The 24076-nt window shown below is 38.6% G+C and overlaps 2 protein-coding genes across 4 annotated transcripts in view; one reads left to right on the top strand and one right to left on the bottom strand.

Annotated features, from left to right (window-relative positions):
- pde11al (phosphodiesterase 11a, like) overlaps positions 1–11912 on the bottom strand; it is a 17689-nt gene extending 5777 nt beyond the window's left edge. For 2 of the 3 annotated variants that reach the window (XM_083556633.1, XM_083556634.1), the window contains exons 1-10: positions 9969–11912; positions 6625–6783; positions 6013–6102; positions 5522–5662; positions 5369–5433; positions 4067–4187; positions 1220–1295; positions 549–616; positions 322–414; positions 158–208 (exon numbers count right to left, since the gene is read on the bottom strand). In XM_083556633.1, coding sequence (XP_083412759.1) covers positions 158–208; positions 322–414; positions 549–616; positions 1220–1295; positions 4067–4187; positions 5369–5433; positions 5522–5662; positions 6013–6102; positions 6625–6783; positions 9969–10718 — 1614 coding nt within the window. In that variant the 5' untranslated portion in view covers positions 10719–11912. The remainder of the gene's footprint in view (positions 1–157; positions 209–321; positions 415–548; positions 617–1219; positions 1296–4066; positions 4188–5368; positions 5434–5521; positions 5663–6012; positions 6103–6624; positions 6784–9968) is intronic. The other variant, XM_083556635.1, reaches the window with a different exon arrangement.
- spmip4 (sperm microtubule inner protein 4) lies at positions 10464–24076 on the top strand. The gene is made up of 9 exons (XM_083556859.1): positions 10464–10719; positions 17899–18129; positions 18790–18861; positions 18957–18986; positions 19186–19376; positions 20911–20999; positions 21524–21698; positions 22173–22267; positions 22478–24076. The coding sequence occupies exons 2-9, from the start codon at positions 17996–17998 to the stop codon at positions 23324–23326; spliced, it is 1635 nt and encodes a 544-aa protein (XP_083412985.1). The 5' UTR covers positions 10464–10719; positions 17899–17995; the 3' UTR covers positions 23327–24076.

Here is a 24076-nt window from a genome sequence, read left to right as displayed (position 1 = left end):
GTTTTTTCAATATCCATTTGTTACAACAGAAATCAGTGGTCTAGTGTTGAGACATTTTCTATACTGGCTATACAAATTTTATTCAGGTATAAACTTATTCTTTACAAAAACAGCCAAAGGATGATAATAGTGAGGTTGTGTTTTTGTGTGATGTTACCTTGAGTCGATCTACTTCAGCTTTTGAGCATGTAGCATGATAAGACAGCATCTGAGGACATAGATATTACATATAGATAAACCCTTAAATAAAAGCCATTCTCCATGAATTAGATATTACACATTGTTGATCCAACTTGTATAAACAAATTACATTCTGCTTACGTCCAGAGCCACGGACTGTTTTGCCCAAGCTTTCTTCACCTGGTTGTACATCATTGTATTGTTGATGCCAAGGCCACAAAAAATAACAAAGGCCTGTGACAAGCACAATGCATTATTATTTATTATGAATTATAATAAATGATAATTATTATTATTATTAGTAGTAGTAGTAGTATCTTTCCATTTTCAATAGAAATAAACAGTTAATAATACAGCAAAACTCACACCTCAAATAATCTTTGATCTGCATCATTAAACGTCTTCCTGTCCAAACGATTAAGAATCTGGGCAACACCTTGAATATGTGAGAGAGATTTTAAATGTAGATGCTTTTATGGACATGGACATGGCTCATAGCTCATTCACTCATTTAAGTCGCATTTGCCAGACATTTGATTGTCCAGAAGGTGGAGCTCTTATTCAAACAGACTGTCTAACTGTAACCTGCCAGAAGGACCAGAATGAATTAATATATCTTTTTTGTTGTGTCACAGCAAACCACAAGCTCTAATTCCCAGCAGACACTGCAGCCTACAAACATGACCGCTGTAGACTACACTCACCAGAACTTATGTGCACACCCCTACTTTTAAAGTCACCCAGTTTCTGACTGAGCATACTTTAACTCAATTACATAGATACACACTGCCATAATCTTAAAGCGCTCATTCATTCATTACCATAGCAAAGCAAGCGTTCAGTTTGCCTCAGTGTTTCAGTCTATACCAACACTATTTATTCTGTGATGTTGACCTGGTTTCTCTTATTTCTTTCTACTCATTTATCCTGTTGACTTATATGTTATACCTGATATTAAATAAGGGAAGAAAGAAGGTATGTCTACTTAACAAACAGCAATATGTACATGTATGTATTAACCACAATGCAGAACACTCACCGATTATTTGATGGGTTCTGTTCCAAATGGGCACACACAGCACTGACCTGATGTGAAAGCCTGAGGCCTGATCAGCCTGTGAACAAACACATAATTTGTGTGTCAGAATCAGAATCAGTTTTATTGCCAGATATAGCTAAGGGTTCAGCAAAGAGCACTTTACAGTACTAGGAATTTGTCTTGATGTCAGGTACAAACATATACACAGATAAGAAATGTGTACACTGTTTTTAAATAAACTATAATTAATTAAATAAATACTGTATACAGAAAGTGGATTTGCATGAGAAGTAGTGCAAGTTAGAATGTAAAAGTGAAAGTGACTCCAAACATATATACATACATGAAGTATGTACACAATCTAGAATGAAATAAATATTTTGTACAGAAGTGTTTTTGGAGTGGGGTCATCTGGGGGTTATTGGGGCACTGTGCAGCAGTCCGACTGCAGTGGGGAAGAAACTGTTCTAGTGGCATGAGGTCCTGATCCTGATGGAGGAACTAAAACAGTTTCCAGGATGAGGGGTCGGCTGCAATCTTGGCTGCATGTCTCTGAATCCTGTAGACGTACAGCTCCGGGAGGGAGGTGAGACTAAAGCCGATCACCAGCTCAGCGGAGTGGATGACATGCTGCAGCTTGGCTTTGTTTCTGGCTGTAGCTGCAACAAACCAGACCATGATGGAGGGTGTGAGGATAGATTTAATGATAGCAGTGTAAAAGTTCACCAACATCTTCGCAGGGAGGAGAAACTTCTTCAGCTGCCGCAGGAAATACATCCTCTGCTGATCCTTCTTGGTGATAGAGCTGAGGTTCTGCTCCCATGTAAGCTCCTCGGTAATAGTGGTGCCCAGGAAGCAAAAGGACTCAACAGATGTCACCGGATAGTCACAGAGGATGACAGGGTACTTCTCAAAATCCACTATTATCTCCACCGTCTTGAGAGATTTGAGCTCCAGGTTGTTCATGCTGCACCATGACACCAGACAGTCCATCTCATTCCTGTAGGCTGACTCGTCCCCATCAGAGATGAGGCCAATGAGGGTGGTATCATCAGCAAACTTCAGGAGTTTGACAGATTGGTGACCAGATGAGCAGCCTTTGGTGTACAGGGAGAATAACACAGCTGAGAGAGCTGGTCTCTAAACAGAGCTGGGACAATCGTGTTGAAGGCAGAGCCAAAGTCTACAAACAATATCCTGGCGTAAGATCCTGGGGAGTCTAGATGTTGGAGGATGAAGTGGAGGGCCATGTTGACAGCATCGTCTACAGATCTGTTGTATCTGTAGGTGAACTGTGGTGGATCCAGGAGAGGGTCTGTAATGTCCTTGAGGTAGGACAACACAAGGCGCTCAAAAGACTTAATTACCATAGAGGTCAGGGCGACGGGTCGGTAATCATTAAGTCATGTGATCCTTGTCTTTTTGGGGACTGGAGGTCTTGAAGCAGGCTGGCACATGGCAGGTCTTCAGTGAGGTATTGAAAATGTCTGTGAACACTGGGGACAGCTGACACAGTGTTTCAGGGTGGAGGGGGAGACTTAAAAGATTTAAAAGTTCAGACTTTTAAACAGTCTATTCACATCTTCCTCTTTTATGGTGAGAAGTGTGAGTGGTGTTGGAGAGGTTGGCACTAAGGTGCAGAACTGTGTAATCCAGGTCTATAAATGTAGGAAGGGGCTACTGCTGATGGTCAAATCATATCAAATCAAATCAAATTGAGGAGGACTGTGGCAGGTCAGGTCTGTCCCATTATCTTTCAATGCGGCAGTATTACTAATTCAGACTGTTGGCCAGGTGCAGGTCGTTCACAGAGTCGGGGCTCTAGACTTGTAATTGGTGATCGCCTTAAGCCCTTTCCAGTCAAAGGCAGAGTCGTTGGTTTGGAATTGCAGTTTCATTCTCTCACCATGCTCTGTTTTAGCTCTTTTCACCTCTTTGCTAAATCTCTACTTAGCCTCCTTGTATTTTCATTTGTCCCCAATTTTAAATGTGACCTCTGGTCTAAGCTGTCTGAGTTTAGCTGTGAACCAGGGTTTGTCATGGTTAGAACTCACCTTGGTAGGTGATGGAATGATGCTGTCCTCACAGATGTGTAAAAAACATCACAGTCTGTACAGTCCAAACACCTCTGGAGTTCCCCCACAGCCTCACTGGTCCACTTCTTTGATGTCCTCACAACAGTTTTGTAGAGTTTTAATCTCTGCCTGTATGCAGGAATCAAAAGGTACCACTGATGGTGGTGTAGCAGTGGTCCTGTACGTCCCCCTCTCTGGTTGGGCACTTAATAAACTGTTTGTATTTGGGAAGTTCGTGGGAGAGATTACCTTTATTAAAGTCTCCTAGGACAATACCCAAGCCATCCGGGTTTGTCCGTTCCACACGCAGTATCTTGTCAGTCAGCGCGCGCTGCGCTTCATGCACATTACCTTGCGGCGGGATGTCACCGCCGATGAGAATGAATGTGTTTATAAATCGAAAATCAAACAAATAATTATTTTCCATGCTCCTCTGGTGTAAAGCAGAAAATAACATATGTTTTGATTTGTTGTTGGATGTTTTTGTATTAATTATTAATGTGGCATCCATTTCAATTATTTATTCCATTTGTTATTTGGGTTAATCGTTGATGGACCAGATAAAGACCTAACTTTGAGCAAAATGTCCTCCTGAATTTTTTGTACACCTAGAAGAGTTTGGTTGTATAATACAGAGGATTACTGTAGCAAAAAACCTTCACTTAGCATGTGATAGTATGAGAAATGCTTAAACCAAAAAAACATGAATGCCAACTGATAGAAAAGTATGTACAAAATGCATGTCATTTCATTGCTGCAGCACTATACATACCTCGGAATCAAACCGGGGATCCTGACACACATCGCTTATGTTAACTGGCAGGCCTGTTGATGCCACCAACTCAGCAATACTGTTATTAATCAGCCAGTCAGAACAGGACACCTTCTCCATGCTGACATCAAATGAAGACATATATGTACACAGACACATACACACACAGAGTGAGAAAGAGAGAGAGAGAGAGAGAGAGAGAGAGAGAGAGAGAGAGAGAGAGAGAGAGAGAGAGAGAGAGAGAGAGAGAGAGAGAGAGAGGGAGAGGAGCGGGAGATTTAGTGCACAATTACTGATTGATAAATTGCTATACATTATTCAGCGACTACAGTGAAACCAATATGAAATATATGTAGCCATAAGAGTGAGGAATGTAGAAATTGTTCTTTAATTTAATTCTTGTATAGCAATGATTTACATGCAGAATAACTGTGGTCTTCTTAGAATAACAGTTCTTCTAGTGCAAATTAAATCCTATTGAAAATAAAAAGGAATTGAAAAAGATAAATCTGTGGAGGTGTAAGCATTCACCCTTTCAAATCTCAAATCTGTGTAGAAAATTTAGACAGTTGCACCAAATAAAAAACAGTGTGTTGAAAGTCTAAACTGAATTACTTAGAGGATCAGCTCCTTTTTTCGTTACTTCTGTACTATATTTTATGGCCAAAAGTATTGCACCATCAAACCCATATGTGGGTCATTTAAGACCAGGATGTCTTTGTGTGCTCTAACATTACAATTTAGCATAATTGAAAATGTAGAAACTCAGGACTCCTGAGTAGTGCAACAGAAAAGCAATTGATGTATTGTTGGAATATTGTGAATTTAAATCTTGAAAATTCCTCTGTCAATTGTGGGCATGAGAACAAATGTAGTTGTGCTCTCCAGGTGTGAGTGATGGCAATACTCTATCTATACACTGTGAATCAAATTCACACCGACCAATCATTGTCATCTATTAGCTCATGTTTCCAACAGAGTGTAGATTTCTGGAGTGTGTTCAACTGCCCTGTGATATAGTATGTGCAGCTGCTCCAGAAATACTGGAATGGTCTTTTGCATCTCAGTAGAAAAACATTGTAGTCTTCATCATAATTGATAACAGTTGTGTAATGGAGAAGCCCTAGCTAGTGGGTAGAAATTTGTAAATAATCCAACTAGGAAAAAAAATCCAAATAACAATAAGATCGCTTAAATTTTGGCTGCTGATAATGCAATATCTTGCATTTATTAGATCTATACCACTATTGAAGTGCCAGCATTTATATAGCAATTAGTATAATGTAGTAATAGAGCACTCACTTTATGTCATGGTCCACATTGCAAAATGGAGACATGAGCTCAAATGTTTTTGAGAACTTTACCACCTGCGGGGTACAGAGGGATCAGTTTAAGTATTCAGATTGTTTCACAATTGTTCTAAAAAAGACATAAGAATCCTTTTTTTTTTCTTACAGGTGAGTGGATGTCCTCTAGGAGCAGCACAGAGCAGCGTTCACACTGCAGCAATGTTAGTGCTCGCTGCATGATCTTTCTGACAATCTTCTCCAGGTCTGTCTGCTCCTCAAACAAATCGTTCACCACCTCCAAAAGAGCCTGCAGAAACAGCATGCACTGAATTGACTTGTTGCACCACAGCATCTAAACATTAAGCATGATAGCATGTGGGGTTAAACTTAAAACAAGCTAAAAAAAATCTATAACACAGGTGTTTGCTAAGTGTTCACATTCAAAACACTGATGAACATGTTTTTAAAGGCAGGCTGTTCACCCTCTCCACATGTTTCAATGCATTTCTACTTCACATCAAGGAACTGAATACCTTCAGTTCAGTAGAAACGGTTCAGTAGAAACCAGACTGAGAATCAACCTGGAATTCTGTATGCATTATTTATCAGTGATCTTCAGCTTTTTAAGCAGGACCAGTGTATAACTCAGACTCTCACCCGGCTCCTATCGTATTCTTTGCGGGACTCAGAGAAGAGCTTGGCATTGGAGATCGATATACCACAGAAGGGTAGGTACATCTGTAACACCTAGGCAGAAAACAAAGAATGAGTAAAAGAATGAGAGCGAGAAAGAAATGGAGAAAGACATAAAGAGGGAGATCTCGGTATCAATAAAAAAACAGACACAGATTTTTTTTGTTTTCATGAAGAAATATGAATGTAGATTTAGATCCTTAACGAGCAAAGCCACAGGCAAAAATTGTAAGAAAAAACGTCCTGAAATGACTTAAGGAAGAACCCCTGAGAAGAACCAGATTAAAAAGGAACTTATTATTTTTTCCACTGGATAGTGGAATTATAAATCATTATTCTTCTACAACTCTATATTATTTCCTGTGGTGTCCAAAATTCCTAGAATTTAAATAAACAAGGTTTTTAGAAAATAATTTTATAATGATTATTAAAGAATAATCAACTACAAACTGTGATGTTTTAGGAAAACTAAAGTCACACACAAACTTTAAATGACCAGTTGGTTAATGATAGCAAGCAGAGTTAAAGATTGAGAGTTTGGTATATTTCTGTAAGAGATAGGATGATGCAGCTCACCTTTTCATCATCCTCGGTAAAGGGAGTTCCACTGGGTTTTTTGTTGATGGCCTGCACGACTCCAATCACCTCTCCGTCACTGTTACAGATGGCCATGCACAGGATTGACTGAGTCTTATAGCCGGTCAGCTTGTCAATCTCATCACTAAACCGATGATCCTGTGCAATATGCAATGATTACAGGAACATATTTGGTATTTCCTTATACTATGAAATTTTTTTAATTGTTTAATGATACATACATCGACCAGGCATAACTTTACGGCCACCGTTCAGGCATAACATGACCAACTGCCTAATATTGTGTTGGTCCCCCTTATGTTGACAAAACAGTCCTGCCATGTTGAGCATTATCAATATCATCTTCTTCAGCAATTTAAGCTACAGTAGCTTGTCTTTTCAGCTCAGGGAGCCTTCACTCCCTACGTGCATCAGTGAGCATTGGCCACCCATGACTCTGTCGCTGGTTCACCATTGTTCCTTTCTTTGACCACTTTTGATAGATACTGACCACTGCAGACCAGGAACATCATAGCTGCAGTTTTGGAGATGCTCTGACCCAGCCATCACAATTTGTCCCTTGTCAAAACTCACTCTAGTCCTCATGCTTGCCCATTTTTCCTGCTTCTAAAACATTAACTTTAAGAAAAAAGTGTTTAATTGCTGCCTAAAATATTCCATCCACTAACAAGTGATATGATAAAAAGATATTTTATATGTTATTTACTCACAGGTCATAATGTTATACCTGTTCAGTGTATGAACAAACATACAGTATGACTTTTTGAACTCTTAATGTCTCTCTTTTCTTCATTAAAGAATATAAATCAGTGCTTGCTTTGGTCTATCTATAATCATTTTGATTGAACAATACATTCACTTGTTAATTTTTCTCTTAAATGCAATATGCATACATTATAGTGTTTAATACAGTTTTTGAAGGTGCTTTCCCAGCTGTCTACAGTGGCTGATACTCCAAAAACACAAGATCATACAAATGGTTCCATGCACACACCATAGCAATATCTTAACATTCTGACTTGTTATTTAATAATTGATTTTAAATCATATTATCCACAAAATAATGTTTTATACAACCTATGACATTTAAAAGGTATACTATTATAGTTACAATAGAGGAGAATTAATTCTGGGTCTACTGAAAGACCTGGGAGTTTTGGTAGTTTAAGAGTGCAACGGGTTAAACTGGGCTGCTTGTTCTGTGCTGACACAGATGAAAGATGCTGCAGATTGAGGACAACAGAAGTTCATTTTTCCTAAGGACTTGTCCATAAAAAAGTTAAATGCAGCAGACACTTTATATAGCAAGGTCCCACTGCAGCTAGCTGTTCCCATTCTGTGTCAAGAAGACAGATCTGCAGTCAGAGAATTATTAAGTTCAGCAGCTGACCAATAGGGAAGGCTTTGCCTTTGGCCATATAATAACGATGTCCAGAATTTAGCAACAGTGGGACCTACAACCTGACTGCACTACCAAAAAAAACAGTACTATAAGCGAGAATCCTTCTCGCAAAATCAGGTTTCTCGGTCACGTTGACATAATTTAACTAATCAGGTTTTCGTTTGGCCTGACAGTAGCTCCGCTGAGTCTGGATAGAAACTAAGAATGTTTTGTGTTATTTAGGACATGGGCTCTCAAACCTGAGGATCTGCACTGTAATGTTCTTAGTTTTTCTGCTTCATTAGTTGGATGAATTAAAAAAATTTGCTTTATTTAAGAATGATTATGTAGCCCTTGAAAAAAACAACTGAAAATCAATGAACAATAGTGCAAAAAGAGTGAAAGAATTGTTGTTTGATTACCGATTAAAAAAATATATTTTGTTAAATCTGTTATCATTTACAGAATGTAGATTTATAGCCTCAATTAACACTATAATAATACAATAAAGGGTCTCCCTTTGCTCTCAAAACAGCCTTAAATCCTCATGATATGGATTTAACAAACTGTTGGAAAGAGTGCTCTTATCCAGATTCTGGTCCATCTTGAATCTTCTGTTCAACCACATTCTGAAGATGTAGTGACTGGGAAAACAACTGAAAAACACTGATCTCAGTATCATGTTCATGAAACCAGTTTGAGATGACTTTTGCTTTGTGGCATGGTGCATTATCATGCTTAAAGTAGCTGTTAGCTGATGGTAGACTGTGGCAATGAATGGACGGTCAGCAACACCAGTCGATCAGAATATGGCATTCACCAGATGATTGATTTGGGGCTAACAGGCACAAAGAGTACAACATTACACCTGTTGGCAGGTTAGGTACATGGATTCTTGATGTTGATAATCAATTCCGCCAACTGTGTGCCTCGGTTGAAATCAAGATTGAATAAATCAAGCAATGTTGTTCCACTCTTTAACTGTCCAGTTTTGGTGAGTCTATGCCTGATGCAGCATCAGTAGAAACTGATTTAGTCTTCTGCTGATGTAAGCAATCTGTCAATCAAAAAAGTATTTTGCAATGCTGTTTTGCTCACCACAGGAGGTGAGACAGGAGGTGGAGCTGGAAGTGGCAGGGCTGAAGATGCTGAGCTTTACATTGGAAGTGACAAGAATGGACAGGATTGAAAAACAATTTATTAGATGGACCACGCATGTAGGGCATTTTGGAGGCAAAGTAAGAGAGGCCCGATTGAACATTGGACATGTGTAGGAGGGACATGGGGGATGGAGCCACCAGGCAGAAGAAAAAGAGGAAGGTCAATGAGGAGGTTTATGGATGTGGTGAGGGAAGACATGCAGGTAGTTGGGTTGAAAGAGACAGGGTGGTATGGAGACAGATGATCTGCTGTGGCGACCCCTAATGGGAGCGCCTGAAAAAAGAAGAAGAAGTTTTGTTTACCACAAATGTACAGAGTGGTTATTGCAGCCTATCTGTCAGCTCTAACCTGTCTGGCCATCCTCTCAATAAGGACTTTCCTTTCACAGAATCACTGCATAATGTTTTTTTTTATTATTATTTATTGTAATATTTTGTGAAAACTTCAAAGACTGTTGTGTCCCACTGTTGTGTTTGGCATTAATAATCATGGCATGGTCAAAATCACTGAGCTCACATTTTTCCTAATTCTTAAGGTTGATGTCAATATTGATTTTATTCATTGCACTGCTGCAACACTACTGGCTGATGATGACTATGAGGAGGTGTACAGGTATTCCTAACAAATTGCTAAAGTGTTTGTGTGACATGATTAGTTGATTGTTCCGAATAAAGGTGCACAGCGGTTTCTAATACAGTATATAGTGAGTGTATGTGAGTGTTGAATAAGGCACAAGTGAAATCCTGCTCTGGCTGTTCCGCGAGCGGTGGATGTATTTCACCTCATACGCGTTTGCGACGTTGACCGTCTCGCCGTGCTCTGCCACATAGCCTATGATACCCTTGCCCCAGGGCACTTGCACCTCGGCGAAGGGAATTGAACTGGAACCGGGTCGCCCCGCTGTCCCTGAGTGCACGTCCAGAAACTTGGACACCAACGTCCTCTCGTGCGCCGGACCTTCTACCAGGAAAAGCGAGCAACGGTCTGCGTTCACCATGACGCACACGTTGACTAAGATCTTGTAGCCCAGGTTGGTGATGTCGAGCTCGCCGGAGATGTCTTTGACGAGCTCGATGAAGAACTTGCGCTCGTCTGACTCCTTGAGCGTGTACTTGTAGTCAAGCGCGCTCGAGGCATAGCGCGGCACGTTGACGCGCGACTCGAGCAGCGCGCTCAGGATGTGCGCCGTGGTGGGCGGCAGCGAGCTGGCCTTGCGCAGGAGCGCGCGCCGCCTCACGCTCGCCTGTGACTCGCGCGCCGCCACGCTCGCGCGCTCGTCGTAGGTGTGGTGCGCGGCGCTCGCTTTGGAGCGCGCAAAGGTCCGACGCATCTCCGCATGCGACGAACGCCGTTTGCCGGCGGCCGCCGCGTCCTCGCGCTCCGCCTCCGCAGCGGAGAGGTCACGCCGCCGCGACTCCGCCAGGCGCGTGCTCGTAGCTACACGCTCGCTCTTACGGATCACGTAGTCCTCGAAGAGTTCCGGGTGACGGTCCAGGAACGCCTCCACGTCGGAGAAGTCGAAAGTTGTCATGGTGAACACACTCCTGCTGTATCCTTGCTGAAACACTGTGAGACAAAAAAGACGCGACTCCTGCGAGTCCTGCGTTTCGCCCGAATGATACTGATGCGAAACTCAGTAGTATAGTGCAGCTGGTACCGCACTCTGTCACCACGTTCACACGCGCGCGCGTGCACACACGTTCAGATATGTCCTCGTAACGCTGGTCTGCTCTCTCTCTCTCTCTCTCTCTCTCTCTCTCTCTCTCTCTCTCTCTCTCTCTCTCTCTCTCCCTTGCTCTCTAGTTCTCTCTATTTCTATTCGCTCTCTTGATTTGAGAAGACAGTTAACTCCATCACAGAAAAGCGTTGTGCAACAAGCAGTTTAAGAGACCGAGCCCTGTCAACAAAGTTTCTCTAGAAACATGAAGAGCTCCACTAAAATGCACCAAACTGTTGCTATTGTAACATTTTTCTTTTTCAAAGAATATAAACAGTCATTTCTGCACCATGATCATCATCTTACAAATTTTAAACATGATGTGATCTGTTTGTGCGTGTATGTGTGTTTGCCAGGAGGTGACTGATACGGAGTGGTGTGTGTGTGTGTGTGTGTGCGTGTGTGTGTGTTGCAATCTGTGTGTGTATGGATGAGTAGGTGTTAGGCGAGCGTTTGAGTGTGGGTGGATATAGAAGTGAGAGGGATAAAAGAGACAAGCTTTTTTATCTTTGCAACAAACCAAATGTCGTTGTTGTTTTTGCAATGTTTATGTGTTCTGTATTAATTTACACATTTGATCATAAAAAATAAAAATGCTTAGCCTTTAAATTTACCTGAAAATAGAGGGAGGGCAGTGGAGTGGTGTGGTTGCAGGGAAAAGAGGTGGAGAAGGTGAAGGAGTTAAAGTAGCTGGGGTCAACAGTACAAAGAAATGTAGAGTGTGTTAGAGAAGTGAAGAAAAGAGTGCAGGCAGGGTGGAGTGGGTGGAGAAGAGTGATAGCAGGAGTGATTTGTGATAGAAGAGTATCTGCAAAAGTGAAAGGGAAAGTTTATAGGTCTGTGGTGAGACCTGTGATGTTTTATGGTTTAGAGACAGTGGCATTGAGTAAAAGACAGGAGGTGGAGCTGGAGGTAGCAGAGCTGAAGATGGGTGTGACGAGGATGGACAGGATTAGAAATGATTTTTTTAGAGGGACCAGGTATGTAGGACGTTTTGGAAACAAGGTGAGGGAGGGTAAATTGAGATGGTTTGGACATGTGCAAAGGATGTATTGGGTGTATTGGTAGAATATACTGAAAATGTTGGAGATGGAGCTGCCAGGAAGGAGGAAAAAGGAAGACCAAAAGGGGGTTCATGGATGTGGTGAGGGAAGACATGCAGGTAGTTGGTTTGAAAGAGGCAGATGTAGAGAACAGGGTAGTATGGAGACTGATGATCAGCTGTGGCGACCGCTAACAGGAGCAGCTGAAAAAAGAAGGAGAATAAGATTCAGAACTATCGAGGACCAGACAAAGGAAAGGACATGACTATGGAGACATGAATCTCTGTACAGACAGTGTCTTCCACACTTTTTTTTATGTGACTTTTTAGGTATTAAAAGTGTTCATTGTCTCCTGGCAAGTTTGCCTCCACTGTCATATATTCACGTCATGTATATTTTATCAGTATTTCAGATGGATCTAACTGACCTTTATGCAGTACAAACATTTCTTTTATCATGTCTTATAAACCAACATAAACCTGCACTTCTAAATATATGACATTGTCAGATTTTAAGTACCATTTAAATCCGAAAAATTTTCTCTCCTGAATTATTATGTAACATATTGACTTTATTATACTACATATTGAGTTTTACTTTGGATTACCTAATTTGCTAATATTTTATTTCTTAATTTAGCTGATAACAAAAATAAAAAAATGTTTGCATTGTAGATATTTCTGCGTGCAAACAATTTCGATTTTTGTGTAAAATCTGAGAAAGAAAAAAGTTTTATAACCTCAGATAACAAATCTCTCATAAATACCACTAGGTGTTATACTTTACTGATTATATTACTGGGCAGATCTAGGACATCAGACTTTGTGTTGTATAAAGGACATATAGACAAATAAAAAATATATTTTTTTAATTTGAATATGTAAACTCTGCAGCTAGACTGCTAAATGCTCATTAGCTAAATGAGCCACCGTGAAGTGGTCCTGAGGCTGTGTCAATAACAGTCTGCAACCACTTAGTTGGACTCTCCTGCACTAATGAAATGTGTCCCAAAACAGGGTATTACCCAGCAACTAGGGGAAAGAAATTACTCCAGGCTATGTTACATTCAGATTACAGCGAATGTAAATGTGTTTCCAAAATCCCAACCTTCTCTGAGGCAAAGCAGGGTAATTAACTGCTGAACTGAAGTTCGAGATCTCCTGAGGACTCCAATTAAAGATGTGATGTGCAAAATAAACTGGCAACAAAGGATTACAAAACAAATCAGTGCTCCTGCTTGTCAGGTGTTTGTTTGTGTCACATTAAAGATGATGTAGTGATACAAACCTGTATGTGCAATGGAGTTGGTGCATCAGTGCAAAAAAACGAATGGAGGATTTACATTTGTGAACATGAGAGAGAGAGATGAGGATTTTTATTGTTTGTAGCAGCGATAGTTTACCCAAAGAAGTTGCTTCTATTATGTTGCAAGACAAAGCGACTTACCTAGCATTGGTCAATAAAAAAAACCCCACACTGTACACATATAACTTGCAAAATGGAAGTTATAGCTTAGTGGTAAAGGCATTGGACTCTGGTTTGAATGATCAAGTGTTTAAATCCCAGTGCTGCCACTGTTGGGCCCTTAAGTAAAACCTATTCCTCAACTGCTTAGTTATAAGTTACTTTGGATAAGGGCGTCTGCCATAAATGTACATTTTTTTTTTTTTAACCTTGGTGCCATAAACTATGGAAATTAGTTTAATGATCGTTCGCAAACACTATGTAGTCAATGTTATATATTTAAGAATATCAGATATTTAGAGTTGATCCAAATTAAATACATGTTTATGCAACATAAATCATTTGAAGGTATGGCATGTACTGTGTTTATTTCTAATGCTGTATGCCAGTTTTAAATTACTTCATAAACATGGAAGAAATTTAAGTTTGAAAAGACTGCCCCAAGCTGACAAATTTTTCAGAGAGTCAGAGTCAAGAAGCTTTTATTGTCATTCAACCATGTATAGCTGATGCAGTACACAGTGAAATGAGACAACGTTCCTCCTGAACCAAGGTGCTACACCTGGGTTCAACTTTAAATGAAATTTAAAGTTGAGGAGGCATTTTTTTTCTTTTACTGTCTGGAAGGTTGGGCATTTTATCATTATTGTTGTAAGAGGTCTGTAAAGATGGGAACAACAGAAGAGATTGATATTTTGAAGTATTTTGTAAGCAGCAAGTAAGAGCTCAGAGCTGGAAAATCTGGGCTATTGAATTTTTGGATGGAGGGCAACTGCTGAGCAACATTTATATATGCAAATGTAAGATGACATAAAAACTGAGCATCCTGGACATGCAATCAATTATAAAGTTCAGTTCCACGGTCAGTGTCAAAGGTGGTTTATGTCGAGCAAAGGTGCTTCTAACCTAGAAGTTTTTAAACTGTCATGGAACAATGTGGCTGCAGGATTTTAATTCCAACCAAGGACTTAAACTTGATTCCACCAGTTTAATGATCTTAGCCTTCTATCAGATGTCCGTCCTGCTTAGTTAAAAGAAAATCCTGATCCAGATAAAACTGGACACCTCTGTTTTAACTCAAGCTTAGTTAAAGCTGAAGCTCAGTTATATAAGTGATCAAACAGTCACATATGAGCTCGTAAAGCAAATATACTGTTCATATCATTACGCAATGTGTGGTAAAACAATACGTTTTATTCTCCTTCTACCTCAGCATTTTGCCAATAATTAATTTTTTTTAATTGTCAATAAATACACTGTTTAACCAACTGTTTAATGATGTGGAAAATCCTCAAGACATTTCATTCCTGATACCAGTTATGTAATAGCAATATTGAAATGTCTTTCCATCATCGGTCTGTTTCCTGTCTCTTGTAATTAAAAAGCCAAAAAAAGCTCCCAAGTGTCACAACAGAAAAACATTTGCTTTATTGATAGAGGATGAGTTGTGAATGTCTAGGTGGTAGCTTAGTGGTTAAGGCATTGGACTTCGGAGCCAAAGGTGGTGAGTTCAGATCCTAGCCACATCAAGCTGCCATTCATGGGCCCCTGAGCAAGGCCCTTAACCCCATGTCTGCTTAGTTATATGGATTAGAAAATTTCAGTCATATATATATGGTTTAATTTTTTTTCATCATGAGACATTATTAATCTTTATATTATTTACCTTAGTAAATGTGAAGCCTCTGCCACACGAGTTCAAATGATCCGTTATCTGTTACTATTGAAACCATAACATATACATTTTTTAGTAAATGTATTTAATTTACCATAAAGCATATTTCAATTGAATACATACCTTCATATCTGGGATTTTAACAGTGCAATTGAATAATTATTTTTAACTGTGAATATTTCAAAGTCAATCAGTGGTCCCGGTGAACACACTATGCTCCTGCCAGTTAAAGTTGTAAGAACACTGTTGCTAGGCAACTTATCAATTAAGTCCATAGATTTAATATTGAGGTGTAATTACTGTATAATCGTCCAATACATCTGAGACAAAGATTGAAATTTACTCCGGTTTTGTTATTGTTTTACTCTCATAACCATGCTTTTACATTGTCAGTATGGATGACAAACATAAGCTAGCTACTAACCTAGGTTAACAACCATGCAGAGATAATACAGTTTTTCTCAGTTGCTATAGAGCATTTTTCGAATCATCCTTAATATTTGCAAACCAGTAAGTGCATTCTCAAACACTCTCCTTCATTAGTGACATTCAAGATTCATCTGCACAATTCATCAATTCAAGTCACATTTACAAAAAAAACATAACATTTAGATGACAGATGTTGACAACTGGTTTCCAGTTTTTCTCAGTTGCTTTGGAGTATTTCTTGAATCATCCTTAATATTTGCAAACCAGTAAGTGCATTCTCCAAACAATTTGTACAAACAGCACAAAACATTGGATTTCTTGCAAAAACCTGTACTTTTCTCCTCATCTCTCAAAAGTAAGTATTTGTGTCAATGAACATGTCATTTCCATCAAAATGAAAAGTCCCTTTGTCATTTTTTGCAAACAAGATCGTTGAAAGGTTTAGCCATGTTGTCAGTATGATGCCGACAGTTTCAGGATTTCTTAAAGTCAGTGGTGGCCCATGCATTTGATAACTGGGCCTTCAGTGGGGACTTACCCGAATTAATTCACCTCTTAATACCACCACTATCACGTCGCAATTACAGAAACCATCAATAATATAACAATATAACAATGCGTGGTATTACAGAGAGACAGGCATTGAGGATAAATACCATTTTACAACTGTGCCACGTACATCATCTGGAGCAGTTCAGAATCAATATTTGTCTAATAACATGACAAAAACATTAAAAATGCAAATAAAGAGGCTGTAAGCCAGTGGTACTGCTTAAATTCACTGGTCTGGAAGTGGCGATCAAACCCTTTCCCGGGCTGAGACAAGCAAGCTAGCTTTGGGGTTGGCCGACCTCCTCACAATGTCTAGCTTTTCTTGAAAATGTATTTTAAAGTATGTCCGAGACCAATTAATTTCTCTTTCTCCAAAGGCATAAAAAAGTCTAACTCAAATGTATCAATGTGTGCAGAGCACTACAGACGTGTTTTGGCAGTCGAACTTGTCTGTAACAGTTTCCCTCTGACCGACCAATCAGAGGACAGAAAAAATGCTGACGCCATTCTGTGCCAGCTAGCTGCCCCTGTGAGGCAAATATGAAATCTGATTGGTTAAAGAAACAGAGCTTTTTCTTAAGGAGACTATTTTAAAAAGTCAGCAGAACAGACTTTAAAGGCCCTGGGCAGATTAGATTGACATAGAGTCTTAAATCTGATTGGACAAAAAATTTAACATTCACATACACGTACTGGAAGCAGTGCAGCCAAAAGAAACGCAACGAAATGAAGAGAATAAACTGTTGGGAGTAAATTAATACATTATTTATAGAACAAATATTAGAATTTAGGTTGTAAATGTAGGTCAGTGCTTCTGATAGTGTTTAGGGCAGCAGAGAAGACTTTGCTGGCCCTGACCGCCCACCTGTTTCAGGAAAACCTATCTCTTCCTGAAACACTTAAAATAGCACTTTTCCTGGTTTGCTTTGTGTTTGTTTTAAAAGAAATAAATAAATAAAAATCAAGTTGTAGGCTGATGGTCTCTTAAGTTTGTAATCTAGTAAACCAGTGTTGATCAAATCACTTAGTGCATTGCTCTGGATGAGGGAGTTAAATAATTAAAACATTTTTTTTCCTTATGTGAATGTGCCATTTAACTTATTCCCAAATTTCCAGTTTAATTAAGTGAATGTTGCATATGTTAATATCTTTTAAATGTTCAAACGACCATTTTTCCAGTGCTGACATGATAAAATTATGTATATCTTTTCCAAATCCTCTTATCTAAGCAAAGCATGAATAATGTACCTCACACTGTGCACATTTCTGCAAGTCCTTGCAAGTGTGAGGCTTGTAGGTCACTGTACTCTGACCAGGCTGTAACCTGAGAATTGCTTTCGCAGGCCTCTAGCTCACTCTGCAGAGTCTGAGTGATTACTGGTCTACTCTGGTTTCAGCTTCTCCATTCATAGTTCAAATCAAGCTGTGGTACCTGAATGCCCATGATGACCGAACACTTTTCATTCTGAGCTCTGATTGTAGCTGGGGGTTATAGATTTATTACTTATACTGTATGGTTCTTTTGATATTTTTTCCATTGATTTAAGATTTCATTGTTCTTGTTAGTTTTTGCAGGTTAAAAAAAGCTGAGTAATAACTGCCAAGTCCTTAATTTGATCACATGAAATCTGCATGGTTTCCAATTATATTTGTTTTTGAGAAGGATTAAAGGTGATCTGTCAGTAGCACTGAGCTAGCTAATTAGGGTCTTATATATTACTGCCTTTAAATGGTTTTAAAGACAATACAAAAATCGTGCAGCTCTGCTTCCATAATGTGGCTTCTGCGCAGGATTCGGTGTCAGTCATTGGTTTTTCGTTGCTGTTTGCAGGATTGTTGTCATGACCAGTCTGGGGATTTGAGCCTGTGGGGTCTGGAACAGATTGAAAGGCAGACATGGTCAGCCCTTTGCAAATAAAAGCTTAGAAATGGTTGACCCAAAAGTACCTGCTACAACAGAACTGTGCCTTTTTCCGTTGCCTGAAACAAGAGACTTCCCACCTTTGTTTAATGGCCTCCAGAGCGGGAGCCAACTAAGGAGCAACTCTTGTCCGACAACAAGGTGAGAGTATACAGGATCCTATGATAATTGTGAATTCCTTCCTGTTATTGGTGAGGCCAAATGTTTTTGCAGCTTAACATTTTTATATGTTTGCTTTACATTGTTTTACAATAAATAAGAATGAGAAATTAAAAAAATGGAAAAACTAAAAGCATATCTACATAAATGTTTTATAACAAGCTGGAGTATAAGTAACTGCTAATAAACGTATGTAGAGTAGAACCATTTATTATGTCTTTTATTAAGTGAACAATACTTCTAAAAAAAGATCTGTATAAGCATTTAATTTTCTCAGCAGTGCCAGTGGGGTCATCTTAAGGATTCTTCATAGCAAAAACAGTAACTTTAGTGGCAGCAAAATCGCATCAAATATTCACAGTGGAAGAGTGCCTGCAGTCATTAAAGGACATCGACACTTTAGTTACGCAGGAGTCACATTACCTGAGTGAGCAGCTTCATGTTGTCAATAATGAGAAATAGCATGATAAGTGCAGATTAGTTAAAGTAAAGTTAGTGTTTATTCATGTAGTGTGCACATACAGTATGTTGCAGAAAACTTATTTAACATTGAACGGAATGTTTTGAGTTTGACTAGTATTAGAAGTATTATATTTCCTGCCCTTATTTTATATTTCTGTTTTTTTATATTGCGTTACACAGGTCTGTTACTGTAAAGCAATTCGATGACCTAAATCCATTAAAGAAAAGTAATGTTCGAGTTAATGACGAGATGTGGGTTAAACAATTTTCCTACCAATTCTTTACACATTTTTTTGGAGCATTCTGCAATGTGAAACCTGAGACTAATGTGTTCTGTCTTCTTTTAGAATTCCCAAGCCAACTGATATCAATGTTGGGTAAGAATAAGAAATAGTTTGTTTCCTCTGTTTTCAAGTTCTTTACAATGTTCATAAAGTCTAAATCAGTTAACCAGGATGCTAAGATTGAATCAACCCCATCCATCTCATCATGCCTATGATGCAGTCAGTATCTGTGTTCAGCTGAGTGTTGATTTGCTCTGTTACTGAAGCTCAACCTCTATCTGTATTCTCACAGTGAGAAACAAATTAAGGTCTCCATCCAAAGGCAACACCCATACCAGTCACACATATCCTTCTGTGCCTTGTTCCCCACCTACCACTCCCCAGATGACCCAGACACAGGCGTACGGGCTGCATCCAAACTCCCTATCAATCCTCTACTACCAGCCAATGCATCAAAGGTCATACTGCTCAGCAAGACTAAAGGTCAGAGAACTGCCATTATTCTTTGATCAATGCACAGCCAAAATTGTACAACATGGGTTGTCCATAAAGTAAAGTGCTGTAAAATTTACAGCAACAACTGTAAATCATATTTAGAAAAATACTGTGCTACTAAGCTTTAGAAACTATGTCTTACACAATTTTAAACAACACATAATCCAGTGCATTTGCTCATTGGTTTGATACAAGCTGAAGTATAAGGGTCTTTTGCAAACTATTGCAAACTGCCAATGCATTGATGTGAACACACAAGCTTCTGATGTGTTATTCACAGTCTTAACCACTGAGACACCACAACTAGCACTTCTTTCATTATTTTAACCAGCTCCATTACTAAACTAACTCCCATAAATGATTGCATTAAATCAGTGCAAACTTGTTAAAGAGTGTGGTTTCCCAAATGGCATGTCTCACACAGAAATATAATGAAAATAAAGTCTTCTTGTCTTATGTTGTAGCTATAAGTTACAAACAAATCTTGAGCAATGCTATTTTATCCTACATAAGAGTTGTTTTTAAAGCTATTTACTATACATTTCTGCAATATTTTACACTGCAGTATAATTAATGGGAGGCTTTTCAATGTGATGGACTAGTCCCTATAAAAGAATACAAATGCTGCTTTTTGTTTTTATATAAACATTATTATTAAACACAGACTGTTCAGTGAATGTGAACCTTAAATAGCCTGCCTATTGATCAGAGCTACATTTTGAATAAAATTTCGAAATTTTAATCCACAATACAAATTAAATGTCTTTACTGACTGTGTGGTTACACAAGTAACTACAGTGTAACTACAGAGTACAGAGTCTGATTATAGAGAATTATAATCGAAATTCCATCAATTTAATTTTTGCTTCATGTAAATTGTGCTTATTCAACTGTAACATGATTATCCCCCCAAAAAATCTGATGGATTGACACCAATTTGAATTTTATATTTATGCACAATGTATATAAACTGCACAGAAACTATCCACATATACAGTGTATCCTAGAAACATTTATTTAAAAATTCGCCATTTAAAACAATCTTCTTTTTATGTTACACCTGAAAGTGTGCTGATGTGCTGTAGAAATGCGTAACATTCTCAGTAGTTACATTGAGGTGCATGCGTAGATCATGTGCAACTACACACATATTTCTAATACAAAATTTTATCAAAGCTTGTGCGTTCCGCATTCCGTAAAGAATTATTAGAATCATATGTACTTCAGATGAAACGGAAGTATGATGTGCACAAATAAAATATAAAAAAAATAATGATGATGATGATGATAGATAGATAGATAGATAGATAGATAGATAGATAGATAGATAGATAGATAGATAGATAGATAGATAGATAGATAGATAGACAGACAGACAGACAGACAGACAGACAGACAGACAGACAGACAGACAGACAGACAGACAGACAGATAGATAGATTTAATAGATAGAAGAAAGAGAAGATAGAAAGAAAGGGAAGATAGAGACGTCTCATTGACATATGTAGCTTGATTTTTATAGGTGCAGCTTATCGTCATGAGCTACTTGATATTCCCATGGAAACCAGACGCAATGTTGCAATATGGCCAGGACAGAGCGGCTTCCAAAATGTAAGTTGACCCAAAACCTTAAACATCATAAAGCCAAGCATCAGTGTCAAAATGTATTTACTTGTTGCATTGTATTGTTTTGTTTGTGTAATTGAATGTATTTGGAAAAACAGCCATATAACATTTCATTAAATGATATTCAATATTTTTTAATATATATTGATGCCTATATTTAACTGTAAATACGTATGTGTAATAAAAACATTAATGATTTCATAGTCTTGGTGCCAAGTTGTTGTTGTTTTTTTAGTTTTGCAAAAACTATCCCTTCATAGTGTTAAACTGATTCGTTGTTCATACACTAATCACTAATCATCACTAATTTTACATTAAGTAGTGTTCCATATTTTTGGAGGACCAAAAATTGAATGACTAAGAAAATACATTTTACATTGATAATCATTTCCATTGATGTACTGTATATCCAAAGGCAGTCAAATGTGATTTACCTTGTAGTAAGTAAATAAATAAATAGCATCTCAGGTGCTTGACTGTGACAGCCATTCTTGCCTTTTGACCCGTAGCACATTAAGCCAGTAAAAGGAGACACTCAGGAGTTTTACCCCCAGCCTTTAAAAACACTGTGTCCAAATCAGACTCTGCGAGACTGGAAAAACACACTGCTGGAGCGAACTGCTAATGCGCTGCGCAACCTGGAGAAGTCCCAGTGGCTCACCTCATATCAGCTAAATTACACAGGTCTGGTGCTTCTCATAAAAGTACAAAGGTGTGATCATATATATATATATATATATATATATATATATATATATATATATATATATATATATATATATATATATATATATATATATATATATATATATATATATGGGGGGGGGGGGCATTTGGCTCTTTTTTGACAGGGATAAGGGTTTCTTTTTTCAGCACAATACAAGCAAGAAACCAGTCAGTCAGGGTTGCCTGCAGAATGATAAATAGAAATTCAGGCAGAACTAGCTGTTCAGATTCTCATTTGATTATACTATCTGTTTAAAATGATTCAGTAGCATCAGAGGAAAGTCTTTTATATACTAAGAATTCACTGTGCTTTAAAAAAAAATACAATAAGCCATATTTAATTTTTAAAAAGGATATAAAGCTAAATGTTCTAAGTGGTAAATGTTATCAAGATAGCATTGGACTAATATAGGGTTCTGGGCTCTCTTCCAGGGTCTGGGCCCACAAACCCTATAAAACTGGATGACTTTAATGAGAAGACAATTAGTTTGATTACAGGAGAAATGAACCCTTACACAGCACAGCTGGTATGATACACACATAAAAACTAAAATTATGTAAACACGATGCTAATAAGCCTTGTTTGCCATTTCATTTTCCATTCAACCAGTCAACCATCAAGTGCTTTCTTCTCTCTTTTAAATCACTGTTTTCTTCTTCTGTTGCCCGACATGTGTTTTCATTATTTGGGGAGATTGAATGTACACTAACTATTTATACTTTAATATTTGTCTCAGAGGGAGCGATCCTATCCTGTTCTCATGCCTTCTCAACCACTTGAAGGATGCAGGGCCAGGATACTGCAAAACCAATGTCATCTAGAGAACCCATGCTCTATCATGCACCCACTATCCTTTCCCCCAGAGCCTCAAGATGTCGGCATGACTGCTGAGAGGAACCCCATGCTGAACAATATGCAGCATAAACCATATATTGCAAATCACACAGATGAGGTGATTAAATACAACCAGGTTAGCGAATCAAGTCAAACACGTCAGGTGGTATTTAACAACACTGCCAACATGTGCTGCAAGAGAAGTTGTGTCTACAAGATATCTGAGTCAAATGGCAGTAAACCACAAACAAACATCAACAAACCTGCTTCAAGAGTAATAGAGACAGAGAGTACCCAGCTGGATCTACACAATTTTCAGGCTGCTTTGCAAGAGAAGGAAACAAACAAGAGAGCTTTGTCCAATAGCAGAATCCAAAATTATGTAGTAGAGAATAGCCCATTTGAGTTTAAGTGCACAGCACCACCCAGTGCAGATGAGACAGACAGGCCTGTGAACTTTGAGCAAACTAAGAAAGACTTTGAAGAGGAGGAGAAAATAAAGCAGGGTTCTTGTCTTATTCCCTCCATCCGTCCACGCTTTTCTAGAGGTACCACTGGGTATGGAGTAAAAAGAATCAGCGGGGATTTGGGGTCTGATCTGCTGGAGCTTCAGGACTCTTTCAGCCGAACAAAGGCTAATCGAAACTTTCGTGAATCTTTGCAGGATGCCCCTGTGGATCTCAGGGAAAACCTTCACACAGGAAGAAAGCACTTCTTCTATGGCTTCAACTCTTACTATTTTCATAACTGAAAATAATACAAACATTGAGCTGCTGGAAATAGGAATAACTGCCATAATATGGCATAAATGGCATAAATAAGGCATATGGCATGGAATCAATGCTTTAAATGCATCTTTGCACCTTTTTTGGCTATAGAGTCTCAATGAATCCCAATTTTCCTTTTTGAATGTGTGAGATTAAACATAACTCTTTTTTTCTGATAAATATCACAAGCCATTTGCAGTGATTTCTTTGCTAAAAATGAAGTGTTAGTGTCTTAAAGCCAGCACTGATACTTTACAGCCTCTGTTGAAGCAGTTCTGACTATCTGCAAATCATTTCAGTAGAAAGGTGCTATGATGGCCTTGGCCTTTCTATGAATGGAATTCTGCTTATTCCCACATTTATTAAAAGCTCTTTTAATCGAGTGAAAGGCATGAATTGCTGCATGTGTCCTTGAGAAGACAGCACATGGTTTTGTTCTGCCTTGCTTGAACTTGAGGCATTCCAACAGGCTGAGATGTTTCTCTGCAATACTGAATGTTCCTATTCACGTCCCCTTTGAATGCAGTCATGTTCAAATGTACAGAAAAGAGTGACGATTTCTTGGCAATTTCTTCTACAGATTTTTAAAAACATGTGTTAACTTTGGGAACATAGGACACATTCCACTAAGACTGGACTATGCTTTAGATGCTTTTTCCCTGGCTTTCTTTTTGCTTATTTTGCTTTGCCAGTACCTTTTAATGCTAATTTTGCTTATTAAAAAACTAATAATA

The sequence above is a fragment of the Silurus aristotelis genome (assembly GCF_946808225.1).
Source record: "Silurus aristotelis genome assembly, chromosome: 1".
In the NCBI taxonomy this organism is placed as follows: Eukaryota; Metazoa; Chordata; class Actinopteri; order Siluriformes; family Siluridae; genus Silurus; species Silurus aristotelis.
The sequence above is the reverse complement of the archived record's forward strand: the minus strand, read 5'-3'. Positions and strand labels throughout refer to the sequence as shown.

Bases quoted from the DNA above. Each gene is read 5' to 3' on its own strand.
- spmip4 (XM_083556859.1), top strand. From the start codon at position 17,996: ATGGTTGACCCAAAAGTACCTGCTACAACAGAACTGTGCCTTTTTCCG. The intron at 18,987-19,185 runs GTAAGAATAAGA...GTATTCTCACAG, and splicing joins CCAACTGATATCAATGTTGG to TGAGAAACAAATTAAGGTCT. The intron at 19,377-20,910 runs GTCAGAGAACTG...TGATTTTTATAG, and splicing joins ACTGCTCAGCAAGACTAAAG to GTGCAGCTTATCGTCATGAG.